This window comes from Musa acuminata, chromosome BXJ2-5 (genome assembly GCF_036884655.1).
Source record: "Musa acuminata AAA Group cultivar baxijiao chromosome BXJ2-5, Cavendish_Baxijiao_AAA, whole genome shotgun sequence".
Classification (NCBI taxonomy): Eukaryota; Viridiplantae; Streptophyta; class Magnoliopsida; order Zingiberales; family Musaceae; genus Musa; species Musa acuminata.
Genome location: NC_088342.1, coordinates 41,811,375 through 41,829,559, shown reverse-complemented (window position 1 = coordinate 41,829,559; position 18,185 = coordinate 41,811,375). Strand labels below are relative to the sequence as shown.

Genomic DNA, 18,185 nt, shown 5'->3' with positions numbered 1-18,185 from the left:
ATCGTCGTTGAGATAGGAAAAAAAAAGTCATATGCTTAGTTAAGTTAAGATTATTTAAATTTGTATTTATAATTTTATATTATTATATTTAGTTAAGTCAAATCATATCATTGAGAGTCCTGCATTTATACTATTATTTGCATGAATTTATAGATAATTTTATGCAAATTAATTAGCTTATATTTTGTTTGACATAAGTTTATACGCGTACAAAGTTAGCTCGTTCCCACGTATAAATCACAGAAACAAGATAGCTTCATGAAACGAAGCACAAGTCTTATTACACTTGAGCGTTCACTTGAACACGAAGCAGAATACACTACCACACCAAGCACGAGTCACAGTCCGCATGCATCACAAGCGACATGCTTGCTGAGATAACATGCAAAGAGAACAAAGAAAGCTACACCAGAGTAGATGGTTAGGAACAGATACGGCAACAAGAAATGCTTACGAAGATTCACTTGACAGGAAGACTGAGAGACGTTTCTAGGGGCACTGGAAGCCGGCGGGCACGCCATTGCCACAGTAGTTCACGAGCAGGCTGAGGCTGATGGGTATGTTAAGGTTGAGGCCGAGGACGTTGGCCTTGAGGGCGGTGCACAGGCAGAGGGCGGCCTCGGCGTCGGCGAGCCCTCCCAGTAGACTGCAGCAGGGCTCCTTCGGCGGCGTCCCGATCTCGAAGTTGATCAAGCCGCCGAGCACGTTGGCGCAGGCGGCAAACTTGAGGGTGTCGACGGGGCATTTAACACTGGGCGGTGGCGGCCTCACGATCGGTGGCGGCCTCCGGATCGGTGGCGGCCTAGGCATAGGGCACAAGCCACGGACGTTGGTGAGAGTGAGGAAGAGGAGGCTGAGCGCGAGGAAGAAGGCGACCGAGGTCGAGAGCATGGTGGCGGCCATGGCCTCACTGTGCCAAGTGTTCCGCGTGGGTGGCTCGGGTGTGGTGTGCAGGCGGTACTTATAAGGCGAGGAAGAGCGAGAGACAACGGCATGTGAGGGTATAGCTGGCAGAGTGCGGACGGCTTTGGAGCACCCCCATGTCGCGTGCTTGGACAAGATCTGGAGGCATTCTTCTTCTACCTGTCATCGGGGGATTCTCTTTACAGATCTGTGTCAACTTCTGCATTAGACTGCAGCAATGAAAGAAACCCATCCGGATAGAAGTCATCAACAGGACCACGCAAGGAGCTTTCGTTGGTTATTTTCATCTCAGATAACATAGATTTTACTGGCAGAGGACATACAAGTCAAAATGTAGAAAGACCAAATAACGGAGTATTAGGTAGCTTCAAGATATTTTAGCATGATCGCCATGGAACATTGAATTGTGCTAATCACAAAGGAGCAATAAGATGAGATAATTGATTTACAAAGAATGTCCGCTTGTTCTCAACTGAATGACAAAATCAAACAACCAAAGAATAAGCAGTTACATATAAGCATACTCTGAATCAGCATCTCCATTGGCACACAAAGTTCACAAGCCATCTGCAGATTTGTGCTACACGTAAGTGCTGTATCTGAAGCAAGTGAATTGAACAGCACATGACACCAACCTGATTGCTGCGTTCTTGCTAGGGTACAACCATCGCATCATTGGGGAACTCACCAAATATGTCCATGCAATCTTCCCATTTGTTCTTCTCCCTTGCTTCCCAGTATCCACCTATGTAATGGAACGTCTCGTGCTCGCTATCCCTTCGAAACCATCTCGGCTTCCACCCGTTCTCCTGCAACTTCCTTGACTGCATGGAAACATAAAATGTACCGTGAATGTTGTGCCAATGTTTTAACACTACACTTAAAACTTCCGGAACTCAACGAACACGGTGCCTATGAACACAATGCATTTTGTACATGAAACCACTTCAACTCTCAGGAACTCCGTACATTTATTGTAGGTAAGTTCCAGGCAATTAGCGTTGGGAGTCTTATCAGCAAGCAATTAGTGGAAGAAGGGAAAGCCTTGCAGTCAAAACGTTTTACATAGAATTGGGCCGGAAAAAAAAAAAATCCTCGTAAAGCTGGATGGCATATCATAAAAGATAACAGTCAAATTCCCAGTAATTGAGAGATTAAGAAACAGCAAAGACTCATTCATATGACTGTATAAGCTTAAGAAAACTATGGAATATTACCATCCGTTGCCTATTCTCCAATCGTAGTTTTTCTGCATTTGCCTTTTCATACTCCCCATTCTCAAGATATCGCTGATCTGGCCGGAGTCTTGAATCAGTAGGTGGAAGTTTTTCCTTAGTCCATGATCAGATACACCCAATCAGCACAAAAGGAAAAGACAAACAGATATTTAACAAGAAAATTGCATGTGATATCTACCGTCAGTTCTGATGTCAGCTCGTTTAGTGTAATAGCGAATGATGTCAAATTGTATCGAGTGGGATCAATTGGAGGTTTATTCCTTTTCCATAACAACGCTGAATTTTCTGTCAAAACAGAGCCCTTCGACTTCAAGATTTTGTCACTCAGTGAGTAGTACATGCTGTGATCCCATTTTCCTAACAAAGTAGCAACTTTTGTTCCCTTAATATCCTCAACAAAGCCTTGCACCTTTGTGGAAGAATGTGGCCCCAGTCACTAGAAGAACTTGATAAGCCTGGATCATATGCAGCAAAATCTCATTCCTTACCTGGCGAGGGTTGCGGTCAAGGAGTGACTGCTCTTTGAACTTCAATTTACAAGAATATTGCTGGTTGCCCAAGATGTTCATTGTACCATGGTGATTGCAGTATACCTTACCAAGAATTAGGTTATAGATGGTTGTTGTGACCTAAACAGGAAACCAGATAACTTATTTGACAGGCCAGTAAAGTATTATTACTTTTCTCATGATGATGAGTAGTTTGCAAAGCTTGTGTCGGATGGCATGACAAGAGAAACGTACAATATTTTAGAGATAAAAGTAAATTTCAAAACTTGTGAACATGTTTGACAAGGTAACATGGATCTATATTGTTTACAGAAGAATATGATCTTGAAAATGATTTTGCATCGTGGAACATACCTTGCTCCATTGAAAAATTTCACCATCATCAAATTCCAACGTCAATACACCAACAGGATCTAGTTGTATGGATTGCCCCCAAAATTTACTCCTGAGGTTGCTGTCTCCCCAGAATTTCCAACCTCTGCCTTCACAATGGCAGGCGATGAGCATAGGATGGTGACTAACCTAGTAAGTTTAGTGAGCAACCTCATTTTCAGGCATTTTATCTCTAATAAATAACATCAAATAAAGTCGTACATGGAATTAGGCACACATGTTTGTGTTGGCTAATTTGAAAGATGAAACCAAAACATCAAATGAGGGATGGGATGAAACAATGGTGCATCTTATAAATTAACCAAATTCATAAATAAATAAGCAAGCATAATGTGAACAAGTTAAAAAAGATCTACCAGATGATTTTTATTTAACCCTTGATGTGGGAAAATATCTAGATTTTGTTTCAAAATAAATTTCAATAACATATGAAATTCTGAGAGTTTGAATAGTGATTCCAAAGGCAACACATCCTAATATTCTGAGGGAAACAAAGAATGCCACGTCATGCCCATTTCCATAAGCAAGTAAATGTTGGGTGAATCAAGTTAAGTTTCTTCTAAAATATAAAAAGATCCAAATTTCAAATACTTCTGTCGCTAGATTTGTTTTTTAACAGATGAATATTCACATATAAATGATATAAGACTTTTTTGCCAATTTTTTTATCAAGTAAGAAACTTGCCAAGCACCATATCATGATTCCATACTTGAGTAAAATATTCATGATACCAAATACAACACAAGCTAATATGACTGATGGAAGCAAAGAACAACAATGTTGTGTGAATCCAGTATGTTGCTTGTGAAAAGTTGAAGATCCAAATGTTGCAACACTTCTGCTGCTAGATTTTTTTCTCAGAAGAATATTTGCATAGATACAAGTACATACTCAAAATTTTCATCTACTTTTTTTTTTCTTGAGTAAAATAATTGCTAAACATGCTCCTTCCAAATCAGCAACGGTTCTGGTTCACAAGTCAGAAACAATTAACAGATCTTATACATATTATAAATTAATTGATAGTTCAAAAGAGTAGTTAACATGCAGACGCATATGCCCCTGAAACTGTCACAACATAAATTCTAAGTTTTAATCCATTTTGCCTGTACTAGGCAAAAAATGTGATGAGTTAAATCACTACTAAGACCAAGACCAAAACCAGACACTAGGGTGTCAACCATGGGTGAATTGAATTGACCTACATAATGGGGCAGAACTTATCAGGGAGAAATATTTAAATTCCTTCGACTAAGGTATTCAAAATGGATTACTCAACTCCAGCAAGCTCAGTTAGTGCTCCACCCCAACATCTCAATTGTCTGCATACCTTTCCTATGTTGTTCAGTAACGGACAAGAGAAGACACACCTAAGCAAAGCAGAAGACTCCATCTTGTTGCAAGTCTAAAGTGTTTGCCAGAGAGGAGAATATAACTTCCTGTCTCACCCACAAGTTTTACCTCAATTCTTTGCCTTAAGCTAAAGATACCATGCTCCACTTATAACATGCCTACACTGTCAGTCAAAGCTAAGGCTAGAGCGACACCAGCAAAGTTGAATAGCACAAAATGTACCAGATTTACAAGATGTAGTATATGAAGGATGGTGAAATATATAATTGAATTTGCAAACCACAAATTTAGTTAATTAACAACATAGACAAAATAATTCTCCAATGCAAAAAATTCAAAAATCTTAAATCTAATCTTCAAAAGAATAGACTGTAGAAGATATTGGTCACATAATCAAAGAGTGATGTTATCAGGACCAGATTTTTGTGATCATTGTGTGCTTCTTAAGATAATAAATTGCAAGACTGCTCTATTTTATGTATTACAGTATTAGAATGTTAAGTAGTTAATAAATAAAAAAAAGAAACAGTGTGATGCTGAGATGGATGAAGAGGGTTTCTAAGAAAAAGAATAGAATAAGAAACAAGCATTAGTGAATAACTAGAGACCTCACCATAGCTTGGTGTTGTTGGTATCAGAAAGAAAGAAGCCTGGAAATCATTTTCCTGATCATTCAACGGATGTTGATGAAGTTGTGAGCAGAAACCATTGCAATACACAAAGTTAACTCTATGCTTTGGGTTTCTTTTCTTCTATTTTTAGTGTGTATACTGTAACATTTTGGGGACACTTTACTCTAGTCGAAGGAACTTTTACTCTAGTCGACTGTCTGCAACTCCTTATACTCTTTCTCCCAGACAACTTGAATTTTCTCTTATTTACAAATTAAAAACGTAAACATGAGGGATCCTATTCCACCTTTTTTTTAAGAAAATAGTAATACTACTAACTCACTTACGTAGTTCATGGTATTAAATAATTTCAATATGTTTATATTTAAATGTATTTCATTGCTACTTGTCTTTTTTATTTTAATTCCATGTTTAATAACGGAGTTAGATATTTAGTAAAATATGAATGTCAAGGAACCTTTGAGCATATAATATTTTTATTTTTATAAAATTTGTCTTCTTTTGCTAATTCTCAAACAATGTCAATCATGCTAATCCAAGCTGACCAATTCTCCAAATCGCAATTGTATTCTCGTAAACAATGCTTGTATCCCCTCCAAGTTTGTTAATTTTGCAATCAAGACTATTCATAACTCTAAAAAATAACTGTATATACTCTCATGAATCTTATATGTAATCTATGTTTTCCTTCAAAAAGGTACAAATCAGAAATGCAACAGAGTCACTAGTGGTCCACATTGATAGTTACATGTTGTAAACATAACAAATGAGCTTTTTTTTCTTGCATGATTTTAGTTTTCTTATGTAGAACTCTGTTGTTAGCCTGGATAATATCTTGATGATTGATAAAACTCATATAATTGATGAAGATATAGTGCTGCATATTAAAGCAATGAGATGAATGCTTGAACTTTACATCATAGTCCCGAAACCTACCTTTTCAGCAAAGAAGCGGACTCCTTTTTCAGGGTAGTCTGCTTCATATGTTTCTCCTAACAAAGGATTGAAAGGTTTGCAAAGACGACCATCACTAGAAGAATATCCAGAGACTGCAAAGGCAGCTACATTCAGAATTCTCATAAGACTGTTCCCCTAAATACAAAAGTTCAGCATAAGAAAAACATGTTAGGTTAATCAAGAACTTTGCAGTTACAAGCCATGTAAATACCATCTTGCCTACAGGTACATACAGGTTAGGATTTTAATCTTTTAAACTTAGTGCAGACAGCACATGTTACAAATCCATTTCAGGATGGAACTCCAATTTTTGTAGTAGAGAATCATTATCAGTTTTTATTTACTCAGGAAAAAGAACAAACATAACAAATGGTACATTTCCCATAATCATTTATCTTATGTACATGGACTTAACAAACTAAGACCAAAAAAGCATATATTACTTATATCACAGATATCACATATTGCAAATGTGTAGTTTACACATCTGAATCAGGTATTGATTTAATATTAGTATATGCGTTTGGTGAATTTTCTTTGAGGCCTAATCATCAATTTTTAACTTAAGGCTGTACACCTACTTCTGGTTTCATATTTGGTAGTGTCATTTCTAGTTAACCTTAGCAATATACCTTTTCATTCTGGAATCCCCAATCCCTTATGTTCCAAATATTCAACCATTAATATTCTTTCTCTATGAGATGCTATAGTAGGTTATTTTATATTTCTGATCCTTCAATCTCATCATCATGCACAGTGCTAAACAATTGCTTGACTATTACAGGTGATCAGCTCACAAGGACAAACAATTTTGTAGATCAGCTGTTCCCTTGCAGGCACATCTTATTAGATGTGAGAATATCTTGATGGTTTTAATCCCAGGTTAAATTTCAATACTCCAAATTTCATTTAGCATGGAAGCTTACATGCACACAAAATTCTCTATCAAGTTCTACTTAGTTGGTTTTATGTTTTATTCCTCTTCTGATACTTGTCCTCAAAGGTCTCTTATTAGCAGATACACAAATGACTTTAAACTCCAGGCAAAAAAAAGAACTAGATCAGACAATTTTTAGTGAGCTTTACTTGAGCAGTGCTTTTACATGTTATCCTGCATTGATTGGGTTTCCTCAGAAGCCTCTATGCTACCAGAAAAGCAAAAGGCCAAAAACTTTAAACCCCAGAAAATATCTAGATTGATCTTTCTAAAGATCATAGAAAATTTATCACATTTCACAAGTTAGATTATCATGGTTTCACGTACCAAGGGTCATATAACTAAATGCTGTTAGACGAACCATGGATAGACTAACTAGCATGATGATGCAGTATATTCACTTTAATCTTTTGGCAGTAAACTAACCAGAAGCTTGAGGCTGAACTTAGAGATGGCCTTGTAAAAAGACAAACACTACAGAGTGTAGAGAATAAATTCCAAATTTTCTCCAACAAATACTTGATACTACGCAAGGGAACAAGGTGCTAGTATTGAAAAAGATCTTTATTTTCAGATCTTATAACATGTCTAACAAGGATCCTTAAAACTGCACCATTAAAAACTTCACTAGATCTAGCAACCTCGTGTATGAAAACATCAGCTCATCTGCAACTGCTAGCAAGACTGCAATATTTTGAGCCACTGGATGGAAAATTTTGAAATTCTAGATCAAAAGAACTATATTTATCAACAATACATAAGAGCAAATCTTATAATGTAAAGAATACATGAATTGTCATTCCAACAGCAATTCTGTTCAAGAAAACTTCACCAACAAAAGTCTTTGTCAAAGACTACTACTAATATGTTTCAATTGGGAAACTTTTGTGATGTAAAGAACAGTATTAATATGACCCTCCGAAGAACTATATTAATGATCTATCTGAAATAATCATTACAATGAAAAAACAAGCCATAATGTTCAAATCCTTTGGGAATGCATTTATTACCATATTGATCTCTGTTGAAGACAATATCCTTGATCAAACTAACAGCTATCAAATTACTTTTTTATTTCCAATAAAGTCTGCTTAGATCATCTTCTAGCTATCCTTGCACCATTAATCCTAATTAATACATCTTATTCAGTAAGCTCATCTATAAGTCTTCCTTGGGCATAACATGTTAAACAAATTTACTTTATCCTCAATCTAATTTTTCACTATTTACTCTATGCTTATAATAATCCCATGCATCCTCCTCCTCGGCAACATTAACTTACTTTATATTGTTTTGTTAACAACCGATATTCTGATCTTTAATCATCACTAGCCCTCCACCTATGACCTATCTACTATAATTTTCTTTGGAACCTGAAGGACATACTATAATCACACATTTGTTTTAATTATACCTTTTATTTTTCTCATGTCCTGTCTAATGTCGCATTTTATATTTTCGGTCATAATCCTACCAAATACAAAGTTGATACTGAGCAATTATTCTTCTTAGAAATTCAAATCTGCAAAAAAATATTCTAGTGAAAAGTCCAAAAGCAAACAATAAAAATGAAGAAATAAGAGTTATAAGAATTTGCAATATCAAAACCATTTTTCACCTGTCAACAAAGACACTGATAAAGTTTGGTATAGAGTTTTCTGCACCTACCACATTTTTGTTCAAGAAAGGTAAAGTAGCAGAACTTTTCCATATATATCTTTGATAAAAGATAAAACAATCTAAATAAATGAAAGAATTCATGGATGGATTTGCTTATTTCTCTTATATTATTGAAATATATATAAAAATCCAGAAACACAAAAACTTCATTCCAAGGACAGGTGGATGTAATGCACTACCTTTTTCCCATATTCATATGCTTGATCCAATAGATATGAGTACTCCAAGTCTTCAAAGCATTTCTGAAGTGAAGACAACGGTTCATTAAAGTAAACAGGAAGGCATACTCTTGTAAGATCCTTTCCAACATTATCTTTGATCATTGACCAAAGGCTAACACTTTTCTCCTTCTCAATAGGGTCCGGTAATTTCTTCCGCCACCTAATATGTAGCAGCATGTTCTGATATTCAAGCTGTGACTCAACATCCATTATCTTTGAATCAAAATGGTTATCCTCCATTACAGAAATCCTATCAAAATCATTTGAGGCTGTTACTTTAGAAGCACAGGTAATTGCAGAATCACCAAAGCACTCATTTGTGTCAAAAAAGGAAAGCTCATCTTCATCCGACAATTCATCAAGCTCTTGCTTTTCAACATCATCAGATGATTCAGTGGTACTGTACTCTGATCAGAATAGACAGATATGAGGAAGGAAAACAGAAATTTAAAATATACTTTTATGACAACAAAAGTTCAAGTATGGTATAAAATGAAAAACCACAACTACTTTAATTTATTTTGATAATTATTATTAAATTGATAGAGTTAAACACATTATCTTAATTTTCAGTTTCTAAATCCAAATAATTAATTTTATAATTATTCCATCAGATTCTAGATAAATGACAGTTAATTCCTAATTTACCCAATTGTTTTTTTAATTAAGCACCATTAGCTCTTCAAACATATTTGACCAAATAATGAATGACTTAACTAGAAATGTGACAAGGAAGGATCATATGATTAAAGAAGTTGTCAGCAATACAAATCTAAATCATTTTTCCTATAGTATATGCAACCAATTAAAGTAAGTTGCATAATGATTGGAAGCTATTATGAGAAAGATTATATGCTAGAGAAGTATAAAAGCAACCATACATATGCTGCTTGATATTGTAATGGTGTCATCTGCATGTCTAGTAATAGTCAAAGCTGAGAGATGAGAGAGAGAGTGAGAGACTGAGAGAGAGAGAGAGAGAGAGAGAGAGAGAGAGAGAGAGAGAGTTGGAACTTATCAGAGTAGCACCACTTTGTCCACAAGAAGTGAAAGAACAGTGCCACTAGTACCAGTTAGCTTTGTTGCTACACTCTAATAAGTTAACTTAAGCCAACAATGGATCCAAGAAAATAGGAAATAAAAAAGAAAAGGTCAAATTGTGTGCTCCCAAAAAGCTTAATCTAGTAGAAAAAGGGGCCCAAATTCCACATAATCACATATAATGCCAACATACCTACCACCCTCCAACACGAAAGATGGATGAAAAAGAGAACATGTTCAAGGTGATTAAGGGTTAAAGTATTAATGGGCTTCGCACATGAATTCAAGTGAAATATGATGGTTCGAGTCAACTAAAGGCTGATGGACTTTGCGACAGACCCATGTAAGCAGAAAGATTAAATAAAAAAGGGGAGAAAACAGATGCAGGTCTAAGATACTTAACCTACTTTGACATCAGCATGAGATGACTTTTTTCTATTGTTCTTCCCAAAAGTTTCAGCTAGTAAGAAACCTCCCAAAATTACACATAATCTAAAACATGACCAAAACAAAATAAAAAAGAAAAACAAGAGTACTGGTTGAAAGAAGCATATGTTGTTGTCCTATTTCTTGGATTGACACGGACAAAAACTAGAGTGGTAAGTACCATTATATTTTTCATGCCCAGAACTGGAGTAGTCATACTTAGTTAACTGCAATTGGCCTTCACTAGTTGCCAGATCTTCTACATCAATTTCCTGCATATGTAGATAAAGATCCTTAGAAACAATATATTCAGAAACAAACCATTTCCTCAAACCAATGAGAAAAAAAGAAAATTTGTTGTGTAACCATGGCAGAGTTAGATTATCCTCTATACCCCTCCAAAGCTCAAAAGAACATGTATATCCTTACAAATACTGTTAACATACCATATGCACTCTCCAACATGAATCCCATTAGTATGCTGTCAGCTATGCCTTAAAACTCACTATTGTACCCAGGATTTGCAGTACCAACCCGTACCACTCGGTATGGGCGGTATATATTGGTCCGACAGGGGACCAGTACGTGAATCACCCTTTACCAGGTGGTACCATAACTTAATCTTGTATCGAGTGATACAGGGTCTGTACCTGGCGGTAACGATCGAAATCTAACAATTCCCGACCTGTACCAATCGGTAATGATTGGATTTTGATTGTTACAAATCAAGTGTTGAGATCGCTCTATTTCAAATAGTTAAATTGACCATTTGAACCTAGGGAAGGGTTTTTAAACCTTTTCCTCTCTCTTTTTTCAACTCATATCATTTTCTCAATCTCTTCAACTCTCTCAGACTCATTCTCACTCACATCTAACAATTTAAATTATTTCTTTGTAGATAATTAAATATTAATCGAATGACGGTTCAAAACGTACCACAAAGCTACTCCTCAAAGCTCGTAAAAAACGTGTCACTATTCTTTCGTAATTTAGATTATTTTCGCTAAAATTATACTAAATTTATATTTATTTCCAACTTAAAAATCCTAATCTAACTTTTTTTTATTTTCCAGATATTTTTGGAGCTATATTTTATTTTTTTGGCATACGATCAGTACGCCCTAGTGTATCATCGGTATGCCTTGGTACATACCATACCGACCATTGGTCGGTACACTAGCATAGATCGAAATTGTAAACCTTGATTGTACCTTCTATTTAAAATACTGTAAAAAATTTCAAATGGTTTCAATCATCTCTACTAAAGCAAGCATGTCATGGCTCTCCATCATGTTGGCATAAACATATTACCAAGCAACATAACTTTGATATAGTGATGATATGGCAAATGCATGACCACGATGGACAAAGCTCAACCACTCATGTGCCATGTGGATGCTCCATCATCATCACATAGCGGCCATGCAATCTATATTGGGCTTCCACATTACCACCAACATGGGCACAATTTCCATGAAGCCAACACAATTATCATACTATTTTGTTGTTTGCATGATGACAATTTGGCCTTTTTCCATGTATGATTTACTTAACCAGACAGTTCGATTTATCTCAGGTTGACTGACAGTAACTAAAGACAAACATAAAGGTAACTGGAAAAATGCATAAAAATTAGAGCATAAATTATCGGTTGCTCTCCATGACATTAAAGGAAGACCACAACATCTGAACAATTAGCTAGTATACCTTTCTTTTTAGCAGTTTCAGCAAATTCTCACAAAGGTCTACCTTCCATGAATCTGCTCATTTTTAATAGACAAGCTAACTGGAGAAATAATAACTAGCACGGGGAACAATATTAATCACCAAGGCACAAAAGAGTCGAAGGACAAATAGAACATGACCCACATGCCTGTACAGTAATCTCAAAAGCGAAAATAAAGATCTAGTGACTGGACTATACAAGAAAGCAGTCAATGCAGTTTCGCCCACTTAGCTCATACCAACTGGTAGTTACTGGTCCAAGCCTGAATTGAGACGTGGACCACCCCAATTTCGGACAATCCAATCCGGTCAATTGAAAAAAAAAAAAGTATATCTGCTTCAATTCACGAGCTCTTCTCTGAGCCATCACTACTACCTGAAATCACAACCTGCCGCTGCTACCTCCCTTCTGCCCAACGTGCACCGCTGACCTCGGGTGCACTTTCTCCTCTTCTCCTCCTCTTCCTCCACCGCCTCCTCTTCTTCCCTCGTCTTCCACCTCTTCCTCCATCGCCTCCTGTTCATCCTCCTTTTACTCCATTGCCTTCTCTTTATCCACTTTCCTCCTCTTCTTCCTTCCTCTTCTGTCTCTTCCTCCATCACCTCCTGTTCTTCCTCCTTTTACTCCACTTACCTCTTCTTCTTTCCTCTGCCTCCACCATCTTCCCCCTTCCTCCTCTTCGTTCACCTCATTCTCGTCTTCCTTCTGTTTCACACTTCTTCTTCTTTCTTTTTGGTACATACCAGTGTACTAAGTACTGACAGTATGTATTGGTCCGACCAATACAGTACCCAAATACAAATTTACAATCCTCTCAAGAAAGTATTGAATTTTCTATGGAGGCAACTATAAAAGAGCAAACTATAACTTTAAAGAAATGTAATTACTTTACCTCACTTTGCATGATAATAAGCATACTTTACCTTCCTTTTTGGTACATACCGGTGTACCAAGTACTGACAGTATGTACTCGTCCAACCGAGACAGTACCCAAATACAAAATTCCAATCCTTTCAAGAAATTATTGAATTTTCTATGGCATAGGCAACTATAAAAGAGCAAACTATAACTTCAAAGAAATGTAATTACTTTACCTTACTTTGCATGATAATAAGCATATTAGACCATCCAGACCTTTAGGATATGGTAAGAGATAAGGTTCAATTTGCAAAGCTAGAGCATCATAAGGAACCATGCACCTAAAGTTAATGGACATATAGTCATTTATGACATATTCAGGCATCAAATAGTGTAATCAATGTCATCGAAATAAAAACCAGAGGGTGAATTGTGTCAAGGTAAGATTATTCCTTTACAATCTAGGGTTAAGAAAGCTTTTTTGTTTGCGAAGGTAAAGCTACAATCTTTGACCCTCCATATATCCTGCATAGGCAGGAGCCTCGTGCATGGCTGGCCTTTTCTCATCTAAACAATCTAAAAAGACAAGCTTGAAAATTAAATTTTAATGATTGAATACAATTATGTCATTGGAATGTTATACCCACAACAAAGAACAGTCTGATCTGGACTCTTCAGAATTTTTTTTTAATCCAAGCAAGTTTAATGATCTGCAATCATCGAAGTAAAACAGCAACAAAAAGCATATAACATAAATATAGACTGAATGACTACAGTGAACTAGCAAAAACAAAAAATATCATGTCAGTCTAAGATATCAAAATAAACAGCGATGCCTTAGTTTAATTTATGCAAGGAGTACCTCCAGCTGTTGATGAAATGTACTAATAGAGTTTAAGTGCTCTTCATATCGAAGCTTCAGTTGTCTGTGGTACTCGGAAAACTCTGAATTCATAATCCGCTCGCAGTCCTCGATGAGTGACTTATCTAATCCTTCAGCTTGCATTCGATCTCTAAGCTTTTCAGTTGAAATCGATACATCATTCTGCATGAAAGATATTCCTCTATATATTGAAGTTTCTTTTGTTGCTAAAATCAAAGCCTGAATCCAGGCCACACGATCTATGCTCAAATCAGTCCTCAAGTGAAGTGTCTTTGTTGGACAGAATATATAGAATCTTCTGTCATCTGTCTTACTTTCACGAAATGATGAAATCTGAGATAAGTTCGAAAGAATTTAAGTAGAACCTAAACAAAATTTGCTTATATCAAAGCAGTATGCTGCTTTAAGACACTCTATCAGCAGCAAGTTACATTAGCTATTCATTTCATGCATGCTTCTGGGACACATGAAGCATGTTATTGCATCCCAAAAATCCTAATAAACAGAGATTATAATAAAAAAATTGCTCAGAAGTCTTTAAATGACTGCATAAAGATAATGTATATCTCATAGAGATTATAATGTACATAAATTGATAGAATATGGTCAAGTAGAGTGAACACTCTCTAAGACACTTTGTTCTGGACAATGTATTATAACAAAATACAAATTATACTACAATGGATCAGTATGATGCACGCATATCATGATTACGAGAGAGTAATTACTTTTGCATTGATATTAAAGTAGTGCAATTGTATTGGACCAAATTTAAACTCAACAGGATTATTAGTGCTACAAGTGTTAGTTATCCTTCTCACTCATGATTTAGGTACCACATATAGATGATATCGAGAACACATATAGGAAGCATAAAGACAACTGACTATTATATATGTGCAGTGTGCCAACAACCCTGTCTATCACATACAAAGTTACTCAGTTAACCTGATTATTTAAACTGTTCACTTCATGGATAGTACAAAATGCATGGAAGGTTGCCATACTGCATTGGCCCCCCAAAAAAATGCTAAACTACACCACCAAGAAGACAGCAATTAGTGTTTCCCCAGAAGATAACTTTAATCATCCAAAGTTATTGACATTAATAGATATCTTTGGCATCTTTGGCTGCATTCTATCTCCAAAAGCTGTAAAGGAAAATATAATCATACAAAGTACTCTTGCACTTTTACTATTAAGGGGAATTCACACCAGATATTTCCAAAAGACAGTAAAAGAGTTGAAAGTTATAATATTTTTACATTTAAGAGAACCATCCTAACCACTATGTTAAAATATACTTGCAACAACTAAGTAGAAGATATAATGGAACTAGTGTCTTTGCTGCCCAAGGACTATCCATCCACCCAGACACTTTAATGGTCAACCCACCTCTTAATACCCATTTAAATGCAAGGCCTAGGCTGCTGCATGTGACAACATCATCTAGTTGTCCAATTGACACTCATTTATTACTTCAAGACGAAAGAGAATGAACTTGTAGCCTAATCCCTTAGGTCCAAAGATATATTTTTAAGCAAATTGATCTCAAGAGATACTAGTATAGTATATACCTGAAACATAATCACAAATGAAATCTCATCCTACGACTTGGTGCACTTTCTTGTCTATCACAGTACACGCATCTCTAGCTTCCAAAAAGAGTTACCTAGTCAACTTGAAAGTTATGACTCTTTCTTATGCAGCAACCAGTGCTGGACAGGATGCACAAGGCGCCAAAATAAGCTCCATAAGGGTGAGAAGTGCACAAGAAGCAACCAATGGGCACACAAAGTGTCATCAGAGTGATGGAACCCTCAACCTCAAGAAACAGGTGCATTACCATCCAAATAAAATGATAGTGACAGGAAAGTAATGACTAAAACGTGCAAAAGTGCATAGTACCAAAATTTAGATTTATGCGTCTATTTAATAAAAGAACAAGATAAAAGTTGAATTTCATTTCAGCCTTCCAGTTGGACTGATCAAGCAAGTTAATGTCACTAAAGATTTCCGCATGAAGATCATAGAAGTTCTAGCCCTTGGACCAGTACTTGCAAACACTAGTATTTCTAGTTACAGAACACAAGGACTCAAACTTTATCACTTAAGTCCTCCCAACACACGATCTCCTGTCATAGGCTGCCACCATATCTCCTTCTGGTATGGAGCTGCAAATAAGTTAACGAGCCTAAAAAGTCATCAGCACTTTACAGCCTTAACATTGATAGGCCACGCTACAACCACTACCAAACAACTTCACCATAAATACTGGCAAACCCACCCACTGCGACCAAGTCTTGAGATCCATAAATCTAGCACCAACAGGTGCCAGCTACCATAGGTGAAAGTATTCAGATATTCCTACCATTTTTTGCGAAGAAAAATGTGATGGTCCGAAGCATAAGGAACAAAATAAATAAAAGAAAATTTCGATCTACTCGGCTCCTGCGTCGTCATCAGAGTGTGTGTGTATATATATATATATATATATATATATATATATATATATATATATATATATATATCGCTTCGCTTTTCGCGCCGCGAGTCACAGAAACTCGTTTCCGGAGGTTCCTTCTCCATTCATCACTGTACGCGTTCACATCAGCAGGAATGCAAATCATTTTAACACGGACGTAACAGGTGAGAAATTTCTCAGTAGCATCACGTCCAAAAGCTAGATTTCTTACCAAAACAGCACAAACAAAGAGGGGAAAGTGCACGACGAAAAGATCTATCGATAGGGAAGAAGCAACCCATTGAATCAACACGAACAGTGAATAGACTTTTCCCACGTCATGTTACATCCTCAACAAGTCGAAGGGCATGGATAAAGCAGAGCTAAGAGAATCATGGAAGGAAGGGGAGAGAAAAAGAGAAAGGAGAAAACAAAGCGGAAGAAGAAGAAGAACGAAGACAACCACGAATAGCGTAGTACAATGGCTTGATTACTTAAAGAACCCGATCGCAGAGGCCAAAACCCTCTCCTCTCTGGCAAGAACAGCAGCTACGGCAGGGGTCACCTCGCCCCTCGACAATTATATTTAGGTACCCCTGCGGCGCCAAAAAAGACCCCCGCCTTGGCCTAAGGAAGGGCGACAGGAACCACCCATCGCCATCACACAGGCAAACAAAGCCGCGCCCCTGTTCACGTCCTCCCTCTCCCTCTCTTCCTCCTCCGCCACCGCCTCCTCCCCAAATCCAAATTCCAATACCACCTCCACCATCGACAAACAGGGTTGGGGAGGAAGCGACGCGAGTCTGCCCCGTTCCTTCCCAAATCCAAACCTACCACTTCCCAGTATTTAGCTTCCCAGGCTTCATCTCAACCGTCCATTTATTTCACTAAATTTATTTTATTTGGATTCAACTGTTTCATCTCAAAGCATTTTTAATTCAAATCGCGAGGTTATCTTGAACCCAAGTATGATATACGATGCATTAGGCATAATCAAGTTCATTCACGAAACCAAAGATTCAGGATCAAATTCCAAACCCCTAAAGTCGGATTTGACTTGGAGAGAGACAGATCACATACATAAGTGAATAGATTAATAGCAAAATCTCAGATGCTAGGCGTCAAATATACCTCAGATGCAACGTTTTCTTCTCCCTAGAAAAAAAGGTGATCGATCGTTTTCTCGCTTACCTTCAGGTGGACGACGCGCACCGGCTTCCGGGGCTTGCGGCAAGCTGTGGCGGAACCGGCGGCAGCCTGGGAAAACAGAGCGGCAGTTCTCCCGATGAGGCGGACGCCACCGGAACCCTCGGGCACCAGCGGCGGGTCCCCCCGGCGGATCTTGGAGTAGGAGAGGACGCCGCTCTGGAGGGAGAACCACCGGTACCGCCACCCCTTGCCGATGTTGGTCCACTTGCAGAGGATCCCAGCGACGGCGGCGGACGAGGGGCCCTCGCCCGCGCCGTCGGGGTCGGGCGTCGGGTTGTCCGGCGCCGGCGAACGCGCGCCGAGCCCGGGGCAGTCGATGGAGATGCAGCACAGCGGGTGCGGCATCTCCCGCGCCCGCATCGCGATCGCTGATACCCCCCCGAGGAATTGGGTCCGTGTGGGCTGTTCACCTCACTTCGACGTCCACCACGTTCACACGCCGATCTCGGCGGAGGAGGTGGAAGGGGGAAGAGGGATACGCAGCAAATTTGGTTCTAATCTCTGGGCTTCGTTTTGGGGGGTTATTTATACGGGATTTTTGCGTGATGGAGATGTGCGCGTGCGAAGCAGAGGACGGGGAGGAGCAAGAGAGACGATGGTGATTTTTAAGCGCTTCAAATGTAGGACGTTGCTACTATTACTACGTGTTGATCCCCATGGACCACAAGCCGCAGAAGAAGTGGTGTACAAGCGATGTCACTTTGTACTATGGGTCCAACCATGCAACACCAGC

The 18,185-nt window shown here is 37.9% G+C and overlaps 2 protein-coding genes across 4 annotated transcripts; both read right to left on the bottom strand.

Moving 5' to 3' along the window:
- Window positions 1-259: 259 nt before the first annotated feature.
- Window positions 260-946, bottom strand: LOC135612830 (pEARLI1-like lipid transfer protein 1). The gene has a single exon (XM_065109562.1). It carries the CDS (start codon window positions 901-903, stop codon window positions 490-492), a length of 414 nt encoding a protein of 137 aa, XP_064965634.1. The 5' UTR covers window positions 904-946; the 3' UTR covers window positions 260-489.
- A 382-nt stretch (window positions 947-1,328) lies between these two features.
- LOC135612829 (oxysterol-binding protein-related protein 2A-like) lies at window positions 1,329-18,044 on the bottom strand. 3 transcript variants are annotated; one of them, XM_065109559.1, is made up of 11 exons: window positions 17,435-18,044; window positions 13,759-14,112; window positions 10,494-10,584; window positions 8,804-9,252; window positions 5,987-6,142; window positions 3,026-3,193; window positions 2,651-2,791; window positions 2,341-2,571; window positions 2,142-2,255; window positions 1,560-1,748; window positions 1,329-1,491 (listed from the first exon to the last, which is right to left on the bottom strand). In XM_065109559.1, the coding sequence occupies exons 1-10, from the start codon at window positions 17,810-17,812 to the stop codon at window positions 1,578-1,580; spliced, it is 2,253 nt and encodes a 750-aa protein (XP_064965631.1). In that variant the 5' UTR covers window positions 17,813-18,044; the 3' UTR covers window positions 1,329-1,491; window positions 1,560-1,577. The 3 variants fall into 3 exon arrangements, with proteins under 3 accessions (XP_064965631.1, XP_064965633.1, XP_064965632.1); XM_065109561.1 differs by having other exon boundaries at window positions 13,759-13,941; XM_065109560.1 differs by having other exon boundaries at window positions 1,329-1,748; window positions 17,435-17,952.
- Between the last annotated feature and the right edge of the window lie 141 nt (window positions 18,045-18,185).

Excerpts from the sequence above, each read along its gene's own strand:
- LOC135612830 (XM_065109562.1), bottom strand. The coding sequence starts at position 903 with ATGGCCGCCACCATGCTCTCGACCTCGGTCGCCTTCTTCCTCGCGCTC.
- LOC135612829 (XM_065109559.1), bottom strand. The coding sequence starts at position 17,812 with ATGCGGGCGCGGGAGATGCCGCACCCGCTGTGCTGCATCTCCATCGAC. Across the intron at positions 6,143-8,803 it reads CATATGAATATGGGAAAAAG|GGGAACAGTCTTATGAGAAT; the intron begins GTAGTGCATTAC and ends TTTTGTATTTAG. Across the intron at positions 2,256-2,340 it reads AGCTGACATCAGAACTGACG|GAAAAACTTCCACCTACTGA; the intron begins GTAGATATCACA and ends TCATGGACTAAG.